The sequence below is a fragment of the Notechis scutatus genome, chromosome 2 (assembly GCF_049901735.1).
Source record: "Notechis scutatus isolate UNSWTSFEM ecotype Mainland chromosome 2, rNotScu1.2, whole genome shotgun sequence".
NCBI classification, from domain to species: Eukaryota; Metazoa; Chordata; class Lepidosauria; order Squamata; family Elapidae; genus Notechis; species Notechis scutatus.
In genome coordinates, this window is record NC_142010.1 from 111,131,914 (window position 1) to 111,152,157 (window position 20,244).

The 20,244-nt window shown below is 36.3% G+C and overlaps 2 protein-coding genes across 7 annotated transcripts in view; one reads left to right on the forward strand and one right to left on the reverse strand.

Annotated features, from left to right (window-relative positions):
• SAP30BP (SAP30 binding protein) overlaps positions 1-14,077 on the reverse strand; it is a 41,048-nt gene extending 26,971 nt beyond the window's left edge. The window contains exons 1-4 of one of the 2 annotated variants that reach the window (XM_026667465.2): positions 13,745-13,883; positions 12,840-12,951; positions 11,659-11,768; positions 8,955-9,002 (exon numbers count right to left, since the gene is read on the reverse strand). In XM_026667465.2, coding sequence (XP_026523250.1) covers positions 8,955-9,002; positions 11,659-11,768; positions 12,840-12,897 — 216 coding nt within the window. In that variant the 5' untranslated portion in view covers positions 12,898-12,951; positions 13,745-13,883. Of the gene's footprint in view, positions 1-8,954; positions 9,003-11,658; positions 11,769-12,839; positions 12,952-13,744 lie in introns of both variants that reach the window. The other variant, XM_026667463.2, reaches the window with a different exon arrangement.
• The window catches only part of RECQL5 (RecQ like helicase 5), a 71,534-nt gene continuing 65,287 nt past the window's right edge, over positions 13,998-20,244 (forward strand). For 2 of the 5 annotated variants that reach the window (XR_015747666.1, XM_087955804.1), the window contains exons 1-5: positions 14,000-14,348; positions 16,858-17,064; positions 17,835-17,965; positions 18,894-19,015; positions 19,442-19,960. Coding sequence is in view for 3 of the 5 variants with exons in the window: in XM_087955804.1 (XP_087811930.1) it covers positions 17,941-17,965; positions 18,894-19,015; positions 19,442-19,960 (666 nt within the window). In the remaining 2 variants the exon portion in view is untranslated. Of the gene's footprint in view, positions 14,349-16,857; positions 17,065-17,834; positions 17,966-18,893; positions 19,016-19,441; positions 19,961-20,244 lie in introns of all 5 variants that reach the window. The other 3 variants (XM_026667460.2, XR_015747665.1, XM_087955805.1) reach the window with 3 other exon arrangements.

The following is a 20,244-nucleotide window of genomic DNA, read 5'->3' on the forward strand; positions in this document are numbered from 1 at the left end:
TCTCTTAAAAAACAAAACAAAAAAGAGCAATTCTCAGAATGTAAAATGTGCACTTTATCTTAGTATTAGGGGAAACTGTTTTCATGATATAATTATATGGCTTCTATCTTGTTTAAAAAGATATTTATTTTAATAGATATCTGTGCTGCAGAAATAGCTATTTGTTTCTGATTCTGTTTGTCAAACAAGCTTCTGGAAAGTTAGGAAAGGCCTCCGGAAAGAATAGAATAGAATAGAATAGAATAGAATAGAATAGAATAGAATACTTTATTGGCCAAGTATGATTGGACACACAAGGAATTTGTCTCGGTGTAAATACTCTCAGTATACATAAAGAAAAGGTACATTCGTTAAGAATCAAGAATCATAACGTACAACACTTAATGATGGTCATAGGGTACAATCAGCAATCAAATCATACTAGGAAACAGTCCATATAAATCGTAAGGATACAAGCAACAAAGTTACAGTCCTACAATCACAAGTGGGAGGGGATGGGTGATAAGGAATGATGACAAGTTTTAACAGTTATAGTAGTGCAGACTTTGTAAATAGTTGAACAGTGTTGAGGGAATTATTTGTTTAGCAGAGGGATGGCTTTCGGGGAAAAACTGTCCTTGTGTCTAGTTGTTCTGGTGTGCAGTGCTCTATAACGTCGTTTTGAGGGAAGGAGTTGAAACAGTTTATGTCCGGGATGTGAGGAGTCTGTAAATATTTTCACAGACCTCTTTTTGACTCGTGCAGTATACAGGTCCTCGATGGAAGGCAGGTGGGTAGTAATTGTTTTTTCTGCAGTCCTAATTATTCTCTGAAGTCTATGTCTGTCCTGTTGGGTTGCAGAACCAAACCAGAAAGGGAGTTTTGGGGATGTTTATACCTCAGTTGCTACAGAATGTCTGAATCAATCTCCTTTTTAGTAAAATTCTTAGGGGTGGGTTTTAAAATACACCACTGTTCATCTTTTCTACAGCTAGAATAAATTTATTTTAATTTCCTACTTCTGATGCTAAGCATTATTTTATGCTTAAATTTCACTGGTGGTTTCACAAGGGGATTTGTCTACATAAAAAAGGAGAAAAATATCAACTATATTTTGCATATGGGAAAAAGAAAACCACCGTAAACCATAGACTGGATCAAATATCCTAAGCTTGTGAGTTTTAATGTTAATTAAAGAGAGGCTATACCTTTGGTAGAGCATAAGCTCTGTATACAAGAGATCCTAGGGTTATTTCCTAGCATCTCTAGACAAAGATAGGAAGCACTCCTAACAGGGACCTTGAAAGCTTGCCACTATTATTGTATACAACACCAAATGAAATGAGCCAATGGCATGATTCTGGATAATGAAGCATTATACTTCATGAATTTGACAAAGGAATTCTATGTGACAATGTATGGAAATTGAAAAATGACAAATAATAAATATAGTCCCTTAATTGAATTCCTTATTTTTATGTAAAATACAAAATACATATTAGGAATAGATTGCCCGAGAATTAGTTCATAATTCAAAGACCGAAGATTTTCAATAGACTCACAATCATCTAACTGGAAAGAAAACAGAATTCATGATACAATAGTTGGTAGTTAGTAATCAAACATTTAAACTTTGCCACTCATAAAGCAATCATTAACATGCTAACACATTCCATTGTGAACTGAAGGTTCTTATAATCTTTTCTACGAAGTCTATAATTTCCCTTAACTAATAGAGTTACTTGATGGCTATTTTAAAGAAAGTGTGCAGAGATGGAATTAGGAACTTTTAATGAAAATATGGCTTCATCAAACAAGATGCTAATGTATAACAAATGTAACATCCTGCAACATTTATATATGAAAATACTGAGAATCCATGATAAAAGGAAGAACCAAGAAATTTTAGTGTCTGACACTATATCCATCTCTTCAAAATATAGCAGTCATTAGTCAAACAGGCTTTCAGGTAAATATTTAACTATTAGCCTATATTTAAATTAGACTTGATGGGTAGAGTTATTCCAAACTTTTTCATATGGATTCAACATGGTCATTCATAAGCACCATGTTGCTTTTGGATACAAGGCAGCTAAAAATGTTTAAATGTTTTGCATGTCTATCATTTGTAAATCATATATAAGAAAAAAATATTACATCAACACTGCAGATCTTTACAATTCACATAGTTCCCCAGTGCTAACACCAAAGAATAAATTGGATCAAGGTTGTAATAATAAATAAATCTAACTTCTAAGAGTAAAGGCTGAAAATTATGGCTAGGGACTCATATTTTGCTCTGTACATATGTGTTTATTTAAGGCAGGTTTCCAACCTGACAATATTCCCAATAAACAATTAAAAGGAAAGTAGCAGGGGATTCTACTGCAGGCACTCCTTATGAATTAAGTGTTAAAGGTGGGTACTGAAATGTGTTCATGGCATGACTCTATTGATCAATGTGTTTATGTCAATCACATCAGACTAGTTTTAATGGGTATACCAGTAGTTAATCATTCCTCTGAGAACACTCCCTGAAAAGCAGAAGAGTTAGTCATACCTATTACTACTCTATGGTCATAAATCTGTGATTATTATTCAAAATTCTTTCCAGACTGGTATGACATCAAAGCTACAAGGATTTTGGATCACTAAAAACCACTATATTTACATGATTATTTTTATATCAGCATTGTACAATAAAAGCCTTTCTTTTAAAGGCTGTCCTCAATTGCAGCTAGCCTAGCCCTGGAGCTAAGGAGAAAATTGCTACTTGACATCCATGTCTGAACTTATAAAGCTGACTTGGACATGCTGTTCTGTTATTCAGCATGACTAAAAAGCTTCAAAAAGCAGCCTTTTATAAAAGAAAAACAGTCTCCAGAAAGAGAAAAAAGTAGTTTAAAAAACAAAGCAAAATCAAATCAGCTAGCATTCATATATAGAAAACCTGGATTTAGATATTAATTGGTTCAATATAAATTGCAGAAATTATAGAAAGGAGGATCTTTATAACTTTAAAAATGTTTTTGAAAAATAGAAATGTATGCCCACCCGAATAGAAATAATTGCTAAGTTTATTTTTCAAAACATTCAGTTCAGATCTTCTTTATACCCTCATCTACTAGGCTTATTTGTACTGTTATATTTGGAGCATTAATCAGGCTGGTTAAATTATCAACCTGGGTTTACCAGTTGAGTCATTCAATTGATACAGCTTGATGTAATGAAATCAGAGGTTTAGAAAAATTAGTGGAGAAATACTGCCACTACATGGACAACACCGTTAATTAACCACAGTTTTTAATTAATGTTTAAGTCTCAGATGTTTTAGATATTGACAGGCTTACATTTGGAAAGAAATATAACTTTAGGATGCTTTAAAACACTCAACAAGTATTTTCCTAAGTACACAAATAAACCAAATAAATATCTCGTGTACAGACAGAGAGAGAAAGCATCTAATCAACATCGCAATAAGACATTTAAATCCTGAATCTGAAGCTCAGTAGTTCCTCTTCCCATTTTGCCTTACAACAAAAATCCTTGTAAAAGAGGGCCTCATCCAAGTCATACAAATTTGGTATCAAATTATAATGGACATATTTTAGGATATATGTGATTGTTCAGGATTCAGTTTAAAATATTTGAATATGTGAAGCAATAGTTTAACTTCAACCAAGTGACAGTAAGGAAACAGATGAAATTTGTCGAAAATAGATTATAATGCCTTCTTACAGCAGGTCTATACATCTCTCTGATTTATAACAATGTATATGGCTGGACAACAGCTTATATTCCACATTTATATAGCTTCAGTAGGTATCACTCCAGCAGGATTGATATGTAGGTATACATTTAAACATTATATATGTACTGAGAAACTAAAAATTAATTCAAAATCTAGCAACATAAAGCTCCCAGGAGATCAGCTAGTTGAATCTTGATCTTGGGCTAGGAAGATTGTAAAATATAGAAAGTAAGAAATACATGCACAAGCACAGTGATCAAATAGAAATGAGAAAGAGAAGCTTTTTGCCCTACCAAAAATGTTTCATGTGGGAAACTGGCAGGAGAGAGAAAGGAAGGAAAGTTCTGCAGACATTGACATCCCCTAGTTGGGCTTCAGTGCATATTTCAAATCAGTTCTACCAATTATTCAAACAAATTGGGGTTGGAAGATGAGGACTGCTTAACACAGATGATTGTGAACTTATTACTTTGGTTGATGGAGGTGGCCACATATTAATACAAGTGGCCACTAAGTAGCAGCATCTACAAAATAGTTTCATGGGACTAGCAATCTTCCTCTCTCTATGAACCTTTCAGCTTCTCTTGAACTATTTTAACAAATTCTGACTGCAAGAGAAAAATCTGCTTATCATTTTACATATACATAAAGCAGTGCTATGCATATGTATAATCCTATTCATCATTTAATAAAAGCTGAACAAATGGGGGTTATGACTGGTCCTTGAGTTCCAGACATCTTGGCCATTCCCATGGTCACGTGATCACAAGCTGGACGTTTGCACTTATGACCAGTTGTCCAAGCGCCCCATGATCACCTGATCATCACTTACAACATTCCCTTCCACCTTCTACAGAAAGTCAATGGGGAAGACAGCAGAGAAGGTTGCAGGTTGCTGGGGTAAATTTCTGCCATCCCCTCTGTGCCCACACTGTGATGGTCATTTGCACACCAAAGCACCCACCCCAATCCCTGCTGTGCCTCCTTCATACTCTTGAACATCCCCTTACACATAACCCATTCCACAGCCCCATGCACTATTATGTGGAAAGGGACATTATTTGAGCATTTGCACAGCCCTAAATATTTAGGAGTCACTCTAGCTAGGGCTCTAACATATAAGCAGCACTGTAGCAACATTAAACCAAAGGTCAGTGGACTAAATAATATCCTCAGGAAATTAATGAGCTCTATCTCGGGTGTCAAACCAAGGATCCTTAAGACAATAGCTCTAGCTTTTTGCTACTCAACAGGTGAATACACCTGCTCAATCTGGTAAAAATCAACACATGCTGGCAAAGGAGATGTTGCTCAGAATGAAGCTAGCAGAATTATTACCGGATGCCCTAAACCTACTCAACATAAAATCTATCACCTAGCCAGCAGAGAAGCAGCAGCATGCAGAGGGAGACTCAAATCATCAATATTTAGACAACACCTTCTCTATGGCCTACAATCAGCTCAGCTGAGGCTAAAATCCCGGAAAAGTTTCCTTAGGTTGACAGAAGAATTTGAAAGCAGAGTGGACCAATGGAAAGTTGCAAAGAACCAACACTGGATGGAATCAGTGGAGGAGCTGGGACCTGGGTCTGACGAAAACTGGGAAGTATGGAAATCATTGAACAGACTGCACAAGAGTACAACAAAATCCAGAGACACTCTGAACAAATAGTTATCCGATTGCTTCTGCTCTTTGTGATTGTGGTAACTTGCAGGCAAAACATATGTACACCTGCCCTTTGCCCCGATCAGTATACACTTGAGAACCTCGTGGCAGCATGACACAATGCAATTAACGCTGCTAGTTTCTGAGCAAGATCTGTTTAATTTGTACATATTTTAATTTTGTATTTTATTTTTTAAGTGTTGTATCATATGGTATGACTTATTTTACTTGTGATGCTTCTGACACAAATAAACAAACCCCATGCCCTTTCCCTGACTCACATGGCACCTCTCACAGACTCCATGCACTGTCTCTGACCCACACAATGCTTCTCACCTACTCCCTCATACCTTTCTAAACCAGTATCTCTCGCACACACCCTTGCACCTTCCCTAACCTGCACAGCATCTCTCTCACACCTTTTGCACCCTTCTGACCTATGTGGCACCTCTCTTGCAACCCTCGCACTCTCGCTGGCCCTCTCTCACAACTTCATGAACCTCCTCCTTGCACATATCCTCTCCAATCTTCCCTATCACCCCTTTGCTTCTTTCCCCATCTTCCTGTGGGCCTGGCACTTGCAATTTCCTACCAATCTCCCCACTAACTTTGGTTATGGGAAGCCAACAGGAAGTTGTTTCACCGAATGACTGTGGTATTCAGTTGTCAATGGAATTTGGGACTGAAGAGATTGCTCTTGCAATGTGGTCATGCATCACTTTATTGACAGAAATTCTGTCATCGTAAACTGAGAAATACATATGTGGTCTTATTTTTTTAACAACCCCAAATTAATCTCAAGTACTGCAGGAACTTCACAAATCATGCTAAAGATGAAAATTTGGAAACGGATTATTAATACAATTCCCTGAAACATATAACTCCTTTTCGGACATCTGCATTATCTCTGATCATTTGTGTTAAGACCCCATACAAAGCATAATATTGCATTTCCGGGCTTCCGGTTTGAAGTCGCTTCGGCGACAGACAGAAATCCGTGATCGTGAGCGGTTTCGGTCTGGGCTCGCCGCTGGAGTGCCCTGAGCCGGCTGGTTTCGGGGCTAAGCCACCCCGTAGAGGTGGTGAAGAGGGGGGAGACCGCCAGCAGGGTTGAGGAGAGCCGCATCTCTCCTCCTCAGCTGGCCATTACTCCCTTTCCCGAAGGCGGTTGCAGCGGTGGTCAGAAATGCCCACCACAAAGAAGAACTCAACCAGAAAAGAATGTGCAGGAGGAAGATAAGAAGTGAAAGTTTTGGCTGACCGGGTTAAATTGTAAAAGCAACAACTAAGGTACCCTGGAATTTAAACTTACAAAAAAATAACATCGCTCCCAAAGAAGAGTCAGAAGCAGCGAAGGAAAGTGAAACGGGAAAGGTTTGGCTTTTTTTTTACTTCTCTCTCCTTCCCTATACTGACAACTAAGAGACTTAAATAAGAAATCGGAAAAATCCGCTTTGACATCAATAGGCAATTAAGCTGAAAATAAAACAAAATGCCAAAGGGATAATAAAGATTTCTGGACACTAATTTTTTTTTGTTCATAAGCAGGAAAGGAGAGAAAAAGAATGTCAGGATCTGGAAGAGGGAGGAGACTGCCTGGAATTAAAAAGAACCTACAGTAAAACTTCAACAAGACTTCTAAAAGATACAGTTTAACTGAAACTTTGCAACTAAACAGTAACCCCAGGAAGAGAAAGTGAAAAAAAAAGAGCAAAAAGAAACAGCTTGCGTGTATTTGGATTATTTGGTGATCTTTGGATTCTTGGTTATTACATTTGAATGACTAAAATCAATCGGGTGGTTGTTTAAAAATGTATACAATGGCACCACTTCTGGATGAATTGAAAATGGAACTTAAAAAGTACAAAGAAGATGCACAAGAAGGGAAGGGTTCTTTTGGCTTTGTTTTTCAATTCTTAGAAATGGAGATTTGGAACTATGAGAAACAACAAGATACGACTGCAAAACAAGAAGACTGGGACAAAGAAGAAGCCATCTTTAATGAACAAGTAATTCTATGTGGGGAAGAAAAAGGAAAGGGGGGAAAGAGAATGGAGAATTTAAGACTTAAAAAAACAACCAAAGAAAAGAAAAATAATTCGAAAAATAAGTATAATACTGGAAAGCAACAGAAAAGGGGAATACAGAAGAGAGAAATAGAGGTAGAGAGACAAGGGGGTAAAAAGGGGAGAGAAGAAGAGAGGGAAGAAGGTAAGGAAAAGAAGTTACAAAGGACCGGAGCAAGATATAGAGAAACAGGACCTATTTAGAGATAATGGGTGAAAATCTAACTGAAAAGGGATTCTGTAAAGGTACATAAGATTGTAGTGTTATATTAGTAATAGAAATAACTTTAGAAAATTGGAAACAATGTATGATTAAAATGAGGGATAAAATAGTTTGTGTAATTTAGTGAAATGTTTGTTAATAAAATAAGTGAAATAAAATAAATGAGAAAATTGAATTAGGAAGGAATGGGAAGTTAGTTAATTAGTTAATGTTTTATAAAAGATAAGTGAAGGAGGGGGGAATTAATTATGGAAAGCTTATAATTGTTCCCATAGAAGTATATTTAATTGAAAAGTAATGTTAAAAAAGTTAAGATTTTAATGAATATTAATATTAATGATAGAATTGAATTGGAATGGAATGTGTTGTTTTAATTATATACATTTATAATTTTTTCTTTTTTTAAGAATATAGTGTGTATTTTAAGAATGTACCAAGCAGAATCCGAATGGAAGTTATGTATTATATTGAATGTTGTAACTTTAGGGTATATATTGAAGCCTAAATAAGAGTTAAATGAATAAACTTAAAAGATATAAAGGCGTCATACTCCAATCAGTAATTACAGGAGAAATTTTGTTTAATGAGAAAAGATGATAATTAAAATAGGACAGACAAAAAATATAAATACAATGATTTGAATTGAGATGAGATAATTAAAATAAAATTGAGAAAATTAAAAGAGGGGAGAAGCTATGCAGAAAATGTAAAATAGTTAATAAGATATGGAATAGAATATAAAAATGAGCATGAACTTGAATTTATGTCTGTATGAAGAAAATGTAACCCGGGATTACGCTACTTTCAAAAAAGATGTCTTATTTGTATTTTTTTTTCTCTTTGTGAAAACTCAAATAAAATTTACAAAAAAAAAGCATAATATTGCATTTCCTAATCATTAATCAATATCTGATATGGAAGATTAACTTAGTTACTCATAACATTCAACTGCTCATATATACTTTGTAGAAGGAAAAGTGTGGTGAGTCTACGGTATGATCAAAATTTAGAAGTCTGGTAGCACTTTTTCTGACTAACCATAGTTGCAGCTGATGAACTGCTTTCACAAAATCTTACATCGCTTAATAAAAACCTGTTAGTCTGAAAAGGTGCTGAGTCCTCCTGACTCCTCAGGACATCTCAGGAGCCATCTACCACTCCCCAAACAAGAGTTATTATGTCAAGAATAGAAGATACAGATGACTAACTAAATCACGCTTTTATACGCTTCAGTGTATTCCCATCCCATTATAATATTCTTCCAAATACCTTCAGATCATCAGCCTCAGGTTTTTCAGTCTCTGAATCATCTTCTTCCTATAAGACAAAGAATGTACAGAATTAAGCTTTAAATTGTCAGCAAGTTGTGTATTTGGAAGGGACTTGTACTAAATAGCCCAATTTTACTTTTTAATGCAGCTGGGCTGCTCTCTCAACTTCTTTCCCAAACTCTGTTAAAACAGGCATTCAAGGAAATGTAAACAAGTTAAGATTACTTCTAAGATGGAAGGGTTGATTTTAGGAACTCGTACAATACTGGGTTTCTTTTTTTAAAAAAGGCACCACAAGTCAGCAGATAGGATAAATTTTATCAGTAGAGAATTATTTTTGCCAATTTTATTCTAATAAATAAAGCAGGTCACACAAACATGAAGACAACTAGCCATATACTTGGTGCCCTTTTGAGCTTGACTGTTTTCTTGCATACAATGGAATGAATGGAACAATGAGAAAGAGCACTTTTCCAAAGACTAGCATATAACTACTACCATAGAACTGTATTATCAATCCATAGCATGGTTTTTCATTGCTAAACAACATCCCTGAAATTCTGTAATACTTCTACTTTAGAGTTCAGTAAGTTACAGCATCCACATTTATTATCACATCCACTGTGTTTTCTGAAACTGAAGTTATCCAGATTTGCTACCCAGATTCTACTTTACGTACTTATTTCAAACTCAATATGAGATTAAATACTGAATAATCAGTTATAGGAATGCCCACAACAAAAAGGATCACCTAACTCTTTTGCTACCACATTATGAAATTTTAAAAATTGCAAATATGCTTTCTTTAATATGAAGAATGGAATACCATTATTTAAGGTTAAGCTTAGAAGAATTTACAAACAGCATTATGTCATAACTCTGTAATTTAATTTTAACATAGCTGCATGAAACATCAATATTGTGGTAGAGGTTTGGGATGAGGTACCAGTATTAATATTACTACTACACAGTTCTCCCTCTTATTGCTACTATCTGATCTAAAAGAAATGGCAGGAATCTTGGACAGGTGTCCTGGATGTGTCTTGTATACAGTAATAACCATCTGCAGAGGATATCAAAATAAGCAAAATAGTAGACAAGGTCTGGCATTGCTGTTTTTGAGCAAGTATACTGATGCATGCACACAAGTGGGATTTGCATTGTGATATTCAAATATTTGTATTATGATGTTTGAATAAGCCCCCATCTGCAGATGCTTTGGATAGCACTTATAGATTCTGCCAATCAGCGTAAAGACATAGAATCTCACTTAGATGAACTGTGCTACCTTTATGAACTTATTCTGAGGTGTTCATGCAACAGCATTAGCTTGAATATTGGATGTTGTTATCAGCTATAAAGCAAGTGGTTTTTTTTAAAACTGATTTCTCCTGCTTTAAATATCCTTGGGATTTATTCATATGAAAAGATTCTTCTTGAAATAAAAACTAAGTCGTTAGTCAAAGTAGATGAGCAATATACTTATCCTACTACTCAGATTAGTGTCCCTTTGTATTTTCAAGAGGTCACCCAGGAAGGTCATATTACATTTCATTTTAAGCAGGAATCAGAAGTGTTTTCATGCCACTCATTTATAAGAATTATATATCTAAATAATAGGTATTTGGAGATAATACAAAACTGAATAGAGATGCATATAGGAATGGAAAAGTTACAGGGAAATTTAACCCAAGCTGAAGGGATAATACATTGTAAAAGGAGAATATGCTTGGGAAATGCCACAGTATATCTTGGTATAAATGATCACTTGAAAAACTGGCAATTTTAAAATACTGTTTGAAGACTGCTTTTAATTATCAATTTAGAGAGCTGCCCAATTCACAATTGCAACTCTGGGCACTCGGAATTAGATTAAAAGCAAGAAAACAAAAATATATCATACCCAAGAGTAATAAAAACAATACATTTCAAATTAATGAAATGTTCATAGAATGGGCTCATCTAACATCCTGGCCAAAGAAGGGAAAGTTATCTAAAGCAAAAAAGAAAGAAAAAGGAACATAGAAGAGAAGCTACATTTTAAAAGCTTTGCAAGAATAATCAGTTCAAGCAATGCATGGGTGGAAGAAATAATGGTGTATTGGTTACTATCTTATAATCATGTTACAGTTGTTTTTATCAATTTATTTTTTTACTTTTAAATTCTGAATCTAGAAATGTACTTCTAGAATCTAGAAATGTCATGTGTACATCATCTATAAAATGGATCGTTTTATTATTACATTAAAATTTGATCTTGCAAACAAAAATGCATTTCCACTGAAGGAAGTTAAGGATAAATAATGTGTTTTTCCATATTATTTAAGCATTCCTCTAGCAATTCTGTGATAACTTCAAATACAATATACATAGACAAAAGCAACAAAGATACAAAAAGTTAATATTCCTATTATGCTCTAGTGCAGGGGTGGGCAAACTTTTTGGCTCGGGGGCCTCATTGACTTTTAAAATTTGACAGACGGGCCGCCGCCTGGTGTCGAAATGCCTGTCATTACAAGTCAAAATCAAATGAATGCAATCATTCAATCATTCACATCAAACCTTAATTCTGTACCAATCTTCGGTGGGCCGGATTAAAAAGACCAATGGGCCGGATGTGGCCCGCGGGCCGTAGTTTGCCCACCCCTGCTCTAGTGAAACCTGCAATCCAAGTTATGATTTCTGTATAACAAAATACCTACTGACTGTCTGCTGTTTTCATCATCATCTTCATCATAACCATCCTCTTCTCCTTCCATTTTACTGAAGTCATCTTCTCCATAGCTTTCTGACACCAAACCAGCTTTTTCTTCTGAACCATCCAAAGAGGGAAGAAAATGGTTAATAGTTACTTTGCAACCCAGTGAAAATACATGCAGAAGATACTGTTGTACAAAATCACATATATAAACATACCTGCTGAAATAAAACTACCCTGCTAAACAAGAAATATATTTTACTTAAGTAACTTTTCTTCAGCCCCTCTATAGTGTAAGTTCTTCCTTGCTAACTGTCCAATAAAATACCAGGCATTAGTCTTACTGTTTTGCATATACTTAAAGGTGTGTGAACTTGTTTAAATTTACAATATTTCTACAGAAATATAACCTAAAACATCTGTTCTCCATACAGACACTAAAACTAGTTTACTAAAACTAAAAGCCAAATAAACAAATGAGTGAAAACATTATAATTCATTTATTTACTTAGGAAAGATACAAACTTGTAAAGTGACTAAAGTAATGACCCTCTAGGGTAGGGGTGTCAAACTGGCAGCCTGCAGCCCGGATGTGTCACATGCAAGCCATGCCCACCCTAGCTCCGTGAATGGGGAAAACGTTGCAAAATGTCATGTGATGGCAACATGACGCCACAAATTTGGCACCCGTGTTCTAGGATTATCAGTTCATGTGAAGGGGAAATTCAGGGGTTGCAATCAATGGGAAGATAATAAGGTGTGATGTGTGGAAGGTTTGCCTTATTTAAATAATGGAATTCTGAGTATTCACTTTCAAAGCCTGATCTTTGCAACACAGGTAAAGGGAAATGTGTTATGGCTCAAACAAGGGAGGTTTTTAAGCATCTCCCAAAATATATTGTTGATTCTAACCAGGCTAGAAAATGTTACAAAATTATTTCCAAAGAGTTTGGATTCTATCAGTCCACTTTCAGGCACACTGTTCAAATAGAGATAATTCAACACCACTGTTACCCTTACCAGGAATAGTTGACCAACCATGATCATACAAAAGGCAAGGTGTGTCTTCAGGAGGTCTCAAAGAGGCCCATAGTAACATCTAAAGAACTAAAGGCCTTTTTGCACTGGTGAATGTCAGTGTTTGTGAAACCATCATCAGAAAAACACTGAACAACAATGGTGTACCTGGCAGGGTTGCAAGGAGAAAGCCATTACTCTCCAAACGAAGAAAATTGTTGTCCATCTACCATTTGCGAAAGACCATGCAGACAAACCAGAAGGCAACTGGAAGAATGTTCTGTGCACAGATAAGACCAAAATAGACATTTCTGACTTGAATGAAAAACATGTTTGGTGAAAGGCAAACACTGTATTTCAGCATAAGAACTTTATTCCATTTGTGAGACATGGTGGTGGCAGTATCAGTTACTGAAAACAAAGGTGCACATACATTTGCCACACACAGATAGGTATGCAGTTCTGGATCATTTCCTCCAACAAATCATTAAATATCTTTTGGCTCACTTGTTTAATTGGGTTCTCTTTATCTAGCTTTAGGATTGGCGGGGAGAACAGATCACATTTTAGGTCTTTGCCAAACATACCAAATCAAATGTCTGATATTTTATCTAACAAACAGTATGGTAGAACTCACACTTTAGTTTAGAGGCTGAAGAAAGCAGTCGCTGTAAGTAACCGTGTTGGGTTAAAGTTAATTAACAGCGTAGCCAAATAAAAAAGGTGCTTCATATTTTCAGAAAGGCACCTTCTCCAAAAGCCAAATTATCCGCCCAAGAACATTCGAGAGGAACGTACCGCCACAACACCCATCAGTCAAGAAAAACATGGGCGATAAACCCTACCGGGAAACGGAGGGAGGAGAAAGCTTCAACGGCGAATAAAGCCATTTATCATACCTCCCTGAACACGAAGCCGAAGCCAACCCTATGATGCATCAGGATACCCAGCAAAGACTTGAAGCTGATCAGGAGCCATCCCGATCAGCTTTCAAAGAAGAAACGAGGCATGGCGTCTTATTAAACCCAACCAAACAGCCACCACCACCGCCAGCCGCCGCCCCAAGGCCTCACCCGTCCCTCCTCCTCGATCGCTACCGACTCCGCCGGCCTCGCTATCAGACTCGGGCTCGGAATCTTCCGCATAAACCGCCAAGGAAGATAGAACGCTTTTTTTCGCCGCCGCCGCCATCTTCCTTTTGGAACTCCGTTAGAATTCTCTTCCGGCGCAAGAAAATGGCGTCAGCGAAGTGATCGCCGGAACTACCGTCCTTCTGTTCGGGACCGCGATAGCCGCGGACTAATCTCCCCCCCCCCCCAGGTATTTCCCTCCCTCCCAAGGAGGATTCCGTGTACTGCTGGATGTCGTTCAACACAGTGGAAAAGAAGAGCATTTCCGCCCACACCAAAAAAGTCTCGGCTCTTCATCGGCCTCTTACGTCATCAACCCGCGCTGAAGCGATGCCGAAGTCCCCGATGCTGCTGGAATACAAAGCCGTCTGAATTAACCGGGATTCTGGCAACGGCTGCGCCCTCATTGAGGCCTATGGCGCAAGAACATAGTTTCGGAGAGCTGGGAAGGAAAGAAGTTTAATAGCTAGCTTATGGATGCATTAAAACGCTTCCCCGCGGGGCCGCGGTCTCGAGTTTCGGTCTCGGCTTCCCTCAGATGGAAAAGGTTGGAGTGGTCTATACCTAGAGATTATTTTAATCCCGCCGATTTTGTTAACTCCTATCCGCGGACAAGGGTCTGAACTTTTCATCGACCTCTTCGAACCTGCTAGGTTTTCTCTGGCAGATCTGCGTTAGAAAGTAATTTGAGAAAAGTGATAATAAAAAGGTCGGGAAATTCAAATTGGTCTCAAGAGTTAGGTGTTGGTTAAATAGCGATTTGTTCTCCAAGCTCACCCCCTCCTTGAAGGGTTAAATATTATATCGTGCGAATTTAAAAGATGCATTTTGTGGAGTACTTTCGGACCTAAAAAAAAATCGCATTTCGTGGAGCATTTTTTTTAAATTTTTATTCTTAAAAAACAAAAAATACAAAAAGCTCATTTCCATTAACAGTTGTTGTGTCATTGTATATACATGTTTCTTATTTTGTGACTATACATTATTTTTATCCTTATCCTTCACCCATTCGTACCACCTCTCCCATGTAGCATAGTATTCTCGATCCTCTTTGCCTTTCAGTTCCATAGTGAATTTATCTAGTTCAGCACAGTCCATTATTTTTTGAATCAAAACTTCATCTGGTGATATTTTATTACTTTTCCAATTTTGTGCTAAAGTGATTCTTGCTGCGTTTAAAATGTGTACAATAAGGTATCTTTTATCTTTACTCAAATTCCCTTTGATCATACCTAATAAAAACGTTTTGGGTTCCAAATTCAATTTATATTTTGTAATCTCAAAAAGCCATCTCTGTATTTTCTTCCAGTATTTTTTGACCTCTATACATTGCCATCACATATGGAAAAACATTCCTTTCTTTTGTTTGCACTTCCAGCATTTTGATTTCAAGGTTGGATACATTTTCACCAGTCATGCCTGCGCTAAGTGGCATCTACAAAACATTTTATATTGATTTTCTTTGAATGCCGTCGACAAAGTCAGCTTCCAGTTCTCGGTCCAAGTCTTTTCCCACTCATCCAAATTTATATTATGACCCACATTTCTTGCCCAGGCAATCACTGGTCCCTTAACAATATCCTCCTCTAGTTCTTCCTCCAGTAAATAATTATATGTTCGTGTTATAAATTTTATATCCTTGCCTGGCAAGATTTGGTCCAATTTTTGTAAGCCTTTATCTATCCCTAGCTCCTTTACACCTTTCTTAAATTTAGTTTGAATTTGCAAATATACCCACCAGTCTAATATTATCCCTTGTTCTTTTAGTTTATCCAGTGTTTTTAATTCCCCCTGTTCATCTACCAATTCTTTATATCTAATCATATTTTTAGTGTCCCTTGTATTTGGATATAATATAGCTTCCATAGGTGAGATCCAGTTTGGTCTTTTCAAATAATGCTTTTTTTATTTTCTCCCATGTTTGTAAAAGTGAGTCCCTTATCAAATGTCTATGGAAATTGGAGTGGATCTTATTCGTTTTATCCCATAGAAAGGCATGCCACCCAACTTGGAGGTCATGACCTTCTTTCGCCAAAATTCTTTTATTTTTTTAAGTTTATCCACTCCTTAACCCATAGTAAAATTGCTGCTTGACTTTGGGAGTCCAAGGTCGCCTCTGGTTCCACTATCTTGTAACGTTTTCAATTTTATTCGTGCTTTTCCCCCCATCCATATAAATTTCATTACCGTCCTATCTAATTCCTGAAAAAATTTCTTATCCAATTTTATAGGTATTGTTTGAAAATAGTATAATAGTTTTGGTAGTATGTTCATTTTTATGGCCACTATTTGGCCTAATAATGATAGTTGTAATTTTCCCCAATTGGCCAGATCTTTCTTTATCTGTGAAAGTAATTTCATATAATTATCCTCTTTTATGGAAGAGCATCTTCCTGTTAACCAAAGTCCTAGATGCTTAAGTTTTTTGACATTTTGTAGTCCCAATTTCCTTTCCAATTGTTTTTTATGACTTTCTATCAAGTTTTTGGTTATTACTTTTGTTTTATCTTTATTAATTTTTAGTCCTGCTACCGCCCCATATTCTTCTAATTCTTGGATTAGATAGGTCCCTGACTCCATTGGATCTTCTGCATTTTGTGGAGTATTTAAGGCTGATGTAAAAAAGCTAAGATTTGGCTCAGTACTTGCTTGATCACCCCTTGAACAATCCCAAAACTATAGCCTAAACTGGGAAGAAGAAAAACAACTTGAAGAGACAGCTGCTTCTCTATTGTTTAGAAAATCGCATGGAATTGAGCAGGTTGGGACACAGCTGCAAGGCAATAGAAAAAGTAGTACACATTATAAGATAATAATCTGCATTCCGAAAAAGCAAGAAAATAGTTACATTTCTTGTGCCTAGGTTCTTTTAGTCTCTGGATTATAATCCAATATATTTATAGCTTTGCTTTTTCTATAGGCTAATGAATAGTAAGAACCCTTTTGTATTTTACTAAATCAGAGAATATAACTGGCATGGTGATGGTTGTATAAAAATAAATTATATTTCATTTTAAAGAAGATGGTATTGAAGTACATCTGTTATGCCTATACAGGTGATGGTTTGCAAGAAAAGAAAATAATTGCATGAAGGCCCTCTCCTTACCTCTAGTTTGAATTACTCCTAGTATTGGCTTTTAAGATGAGTAACATCTCTTCTTCAAGATTGGAAGATAGAGTTCTGCAAACTCTGACAAAAGTTTTTGGATTTAACTCTTTCAAGACTTCATTGCAAGGAAGTGCAACTATGACTGTGGTAAAAGGTAAATCACAAGTACTTTTTATGACAGTGTAAAATATTTTTAACATGTCATTCAAAGATTCCCAGCTTCCCAAAACATGGCAAGTATTAAATTCTATTCTCTGCAACAATAAGATAAAAACGTACAGTGAAAAAGCTCTGAATATTTTAAAAGACTTTTTTCTACTGCTGAAATTACAGAAAATCTTTTAGATTGATTATTTCAGTTCCAGATTTCCCTAGACTCTTAAAATGAATAATTGAACTTGGCCAAATTTGTAGTAAAAATCGATTTATCTTGGAAATAAACCCCATTAAACAGACCCATTTCTAAGAAAATGAATTGCAAGTTCCAAAGGTCATGCTAGCTGAGAAGTCATGCAAATGTGTTACAATCCTAATACATTTAGAGAGTGCTTGCCTGGTATTGGATTTTACATCAATTTGGATGGCTGGCTTAGCTTTATAAACTGAAATGTGATTTACTACAATTTATACTGAAAGTTTTCAGTTAACAGTAATTTCATAATACATCCAAACTGAAGAGCTATGGACTTGAGTCAAATTTGGTCATTCCTAGAATGGAAATCAAATAAAACTGCACAGGTAGTCCTCAACTTATGATCACAATTGAGCCCATAATTTTTGTTGTTCAGTGAGAAATTTGCTAAGTGAGTTTTGGCCCATTTTATGACTTTTCTTACCACGTTTGTTAAGTGAATCACTGAAGTTTGTTAAATTAGTAACAGGTTGTTAAGTGAATCTGGCTTCCCCATTGTCTTTTTTTGTCAGAGGGTTGCAAAAGATGATCACATGATCCCAGGACACTGCAACATCATAAATATGAACCATCTGTCAAGCATCCAAATATAAATAGCTTGACCATGGGAATGCTGCAATGGTCATAAGTGTGAAAAATAGTCGTAAGTCACTTTTTTCAGTACTGTTGTAACTTTGAATGGCCACTAAATGAACTATTGTAAGTTGAGGACTACCTATAAGTCATGACTATTTTTCTGACTCACAAAAATGAACCATTTCACCTTAATTTAAAAAATCAATATTAGTCGTGTGCTATTGGTTGGGAAACCCAGCACCTCTGGTTCTCCCAGCCTACCTGGAATTAAAGCAAATAGAAATCCAGTCCCATCTATCACCTAGAAAAAACAACTGCAAAGAGCTTGTTCTTCTCACCATGACACTCTGCTCCATCTTCCATTTGTCCTGCAGCTGCTATACCAAAAGAGCATGCTGTGCCAAAAAACTGAGACCTGATAGTGTGAATGCATACAGGGCTTTTTGACCAAGGAGGAGTTTTCTTTAAAAAATAATTTATTATATGGCACCCAGAAGTGCAAATTTCATAGTTCCAGTTACATTTGATTAATTTCATGGGCACTCCATGTAAGAATGAAGCTCATGGACACATTTCAGCAACATCAGTGAGTAAGACATGGTCATTGCTACGGGGCTTTGTAGCCTTTTGATGGCCAATTTAGAGCCTCGTTTAAATAATATCTCGGTATATGATACCAAAATCCACTCATTAAACATAATCTCTGGTACCTTTTTTCTGGACTCAGACTGAAAAAAAATAGGTTCTCTCAATGAACAGCAGAAAGTCAAGTTCACTTAAAACATTTCTTTTAAATCATTTTCATAGAGTACCTAGCTCTAATATGTTTCACTATAATGAGTTGTCATGGTAGTGTTGTGCTTATATGGATATATGTAAGATTTGATATCCTATGCATATCCTAGGAAAAAAATGTTCTGGTTTTCAAAACAGAATCTAGAGACACTTGTAATTGAAAAAAAAGATCTTTGTCCATTTTGTTGTTGCTTTTGCAGGGGAAAAGGATGCATTTGTATGTATGCCAACAGGAGCAGGGAAATCTTTGTGTTATCAGCTTCCAGCAGTTTTGGCAAAGGGCATCACGATAGTGATTTCACCATTAATTTCACTTATTCAGGTATCTTCTATAATTACATATTTGAAAGAAGAAATACATTTCTTTAAATAGAAAAATGTCTTAGAATCTGCCTTTTCTGAAGAGCTTGTTAGCTTAATTCAGATCAATAAATGCAGGTTATTGCATAGTTCAGTCTCATAACTGAAAGTAATTGGAAATTCTGGAATTAGTATTTTCTTTGGCCTTCAGGCATTGCCACAGAAGATCATATATGTAATTGTTCTGAATTATCTTTTTCTATCAAACTTTTTAGGTGTTTAGAAATTTCATGTAAATAAAAATTCAAGGAATTCATTGTTTTTAATCTTGATACTATAATGGATGATGCTCATTGTCATCTTTCTTTAATCAACTTGTTTAATCTTCAAATTGCAGCAGTTGGCTGGTCAGTTTCTTTCTGTAAAGTACCTTTCACTTTTTCCGTAGGACCAAGTGGATCATTTGCTCTCTCTCAAAGTCAGAGTGAGCTCTTTTAATTCCAAGATGTCCGCTCAGGAGAGAAAAGCCATCCTTGCTGACTTGACAAGTGACCACCCTAAGATAAAGTTATTGTACATCACTCCAGAGATGGCAGCTTCTGCTTCTTTTCGGCCCTCCTTGGAACGTCTAATGTCTCAAAATCTTATCTCTTACCTGGTAGTTGATGAAGCTCACTGTGTTTCCCAGTGGGGGCATGACTTCCGACCGGACTATTTGCATCTTGGCTCCTTGCGTTGTCGCATGCCCAATATATCATGCATAGCCCTGACAGCCACAGCTACTAAGCAAGTTCAGGAAGATATTATAGCCCTGCTGAAGCTAAAGCAGCCTGTTGCCACTTTCAGGACACCTTGCTTCAGGCCCAATCTGTTCTATGACGTGCAGTTTAAAGACCTTTTAGCAGATCCCTATGAAAATCTGAAGGATTTCTGTCTGAAGTCTCTTGGACAGCAAAATGAATTAGGGGTGAGTGAAATCTCTATTTAAAAAAAGGTTGCTTGTGGCTTCTTGGTCTTAGGTAACTTACAACTAACATGATAGGACAAAACTTGGATTGAATCATATTTCCTTTGCTATTTGTTTAGAGAGAGGAATTCCCTGACAGAACATACATAAGACATCACATGCATCTATAGAGAGATAACTAGGAACTCAGCTGTGAAATATACCTGTAGTTTCATGGATAATATCAATATTTAAGAGGTTCAAAAGTATATAGTTCAGTCAAAACTATACTCAAGATTTATTTC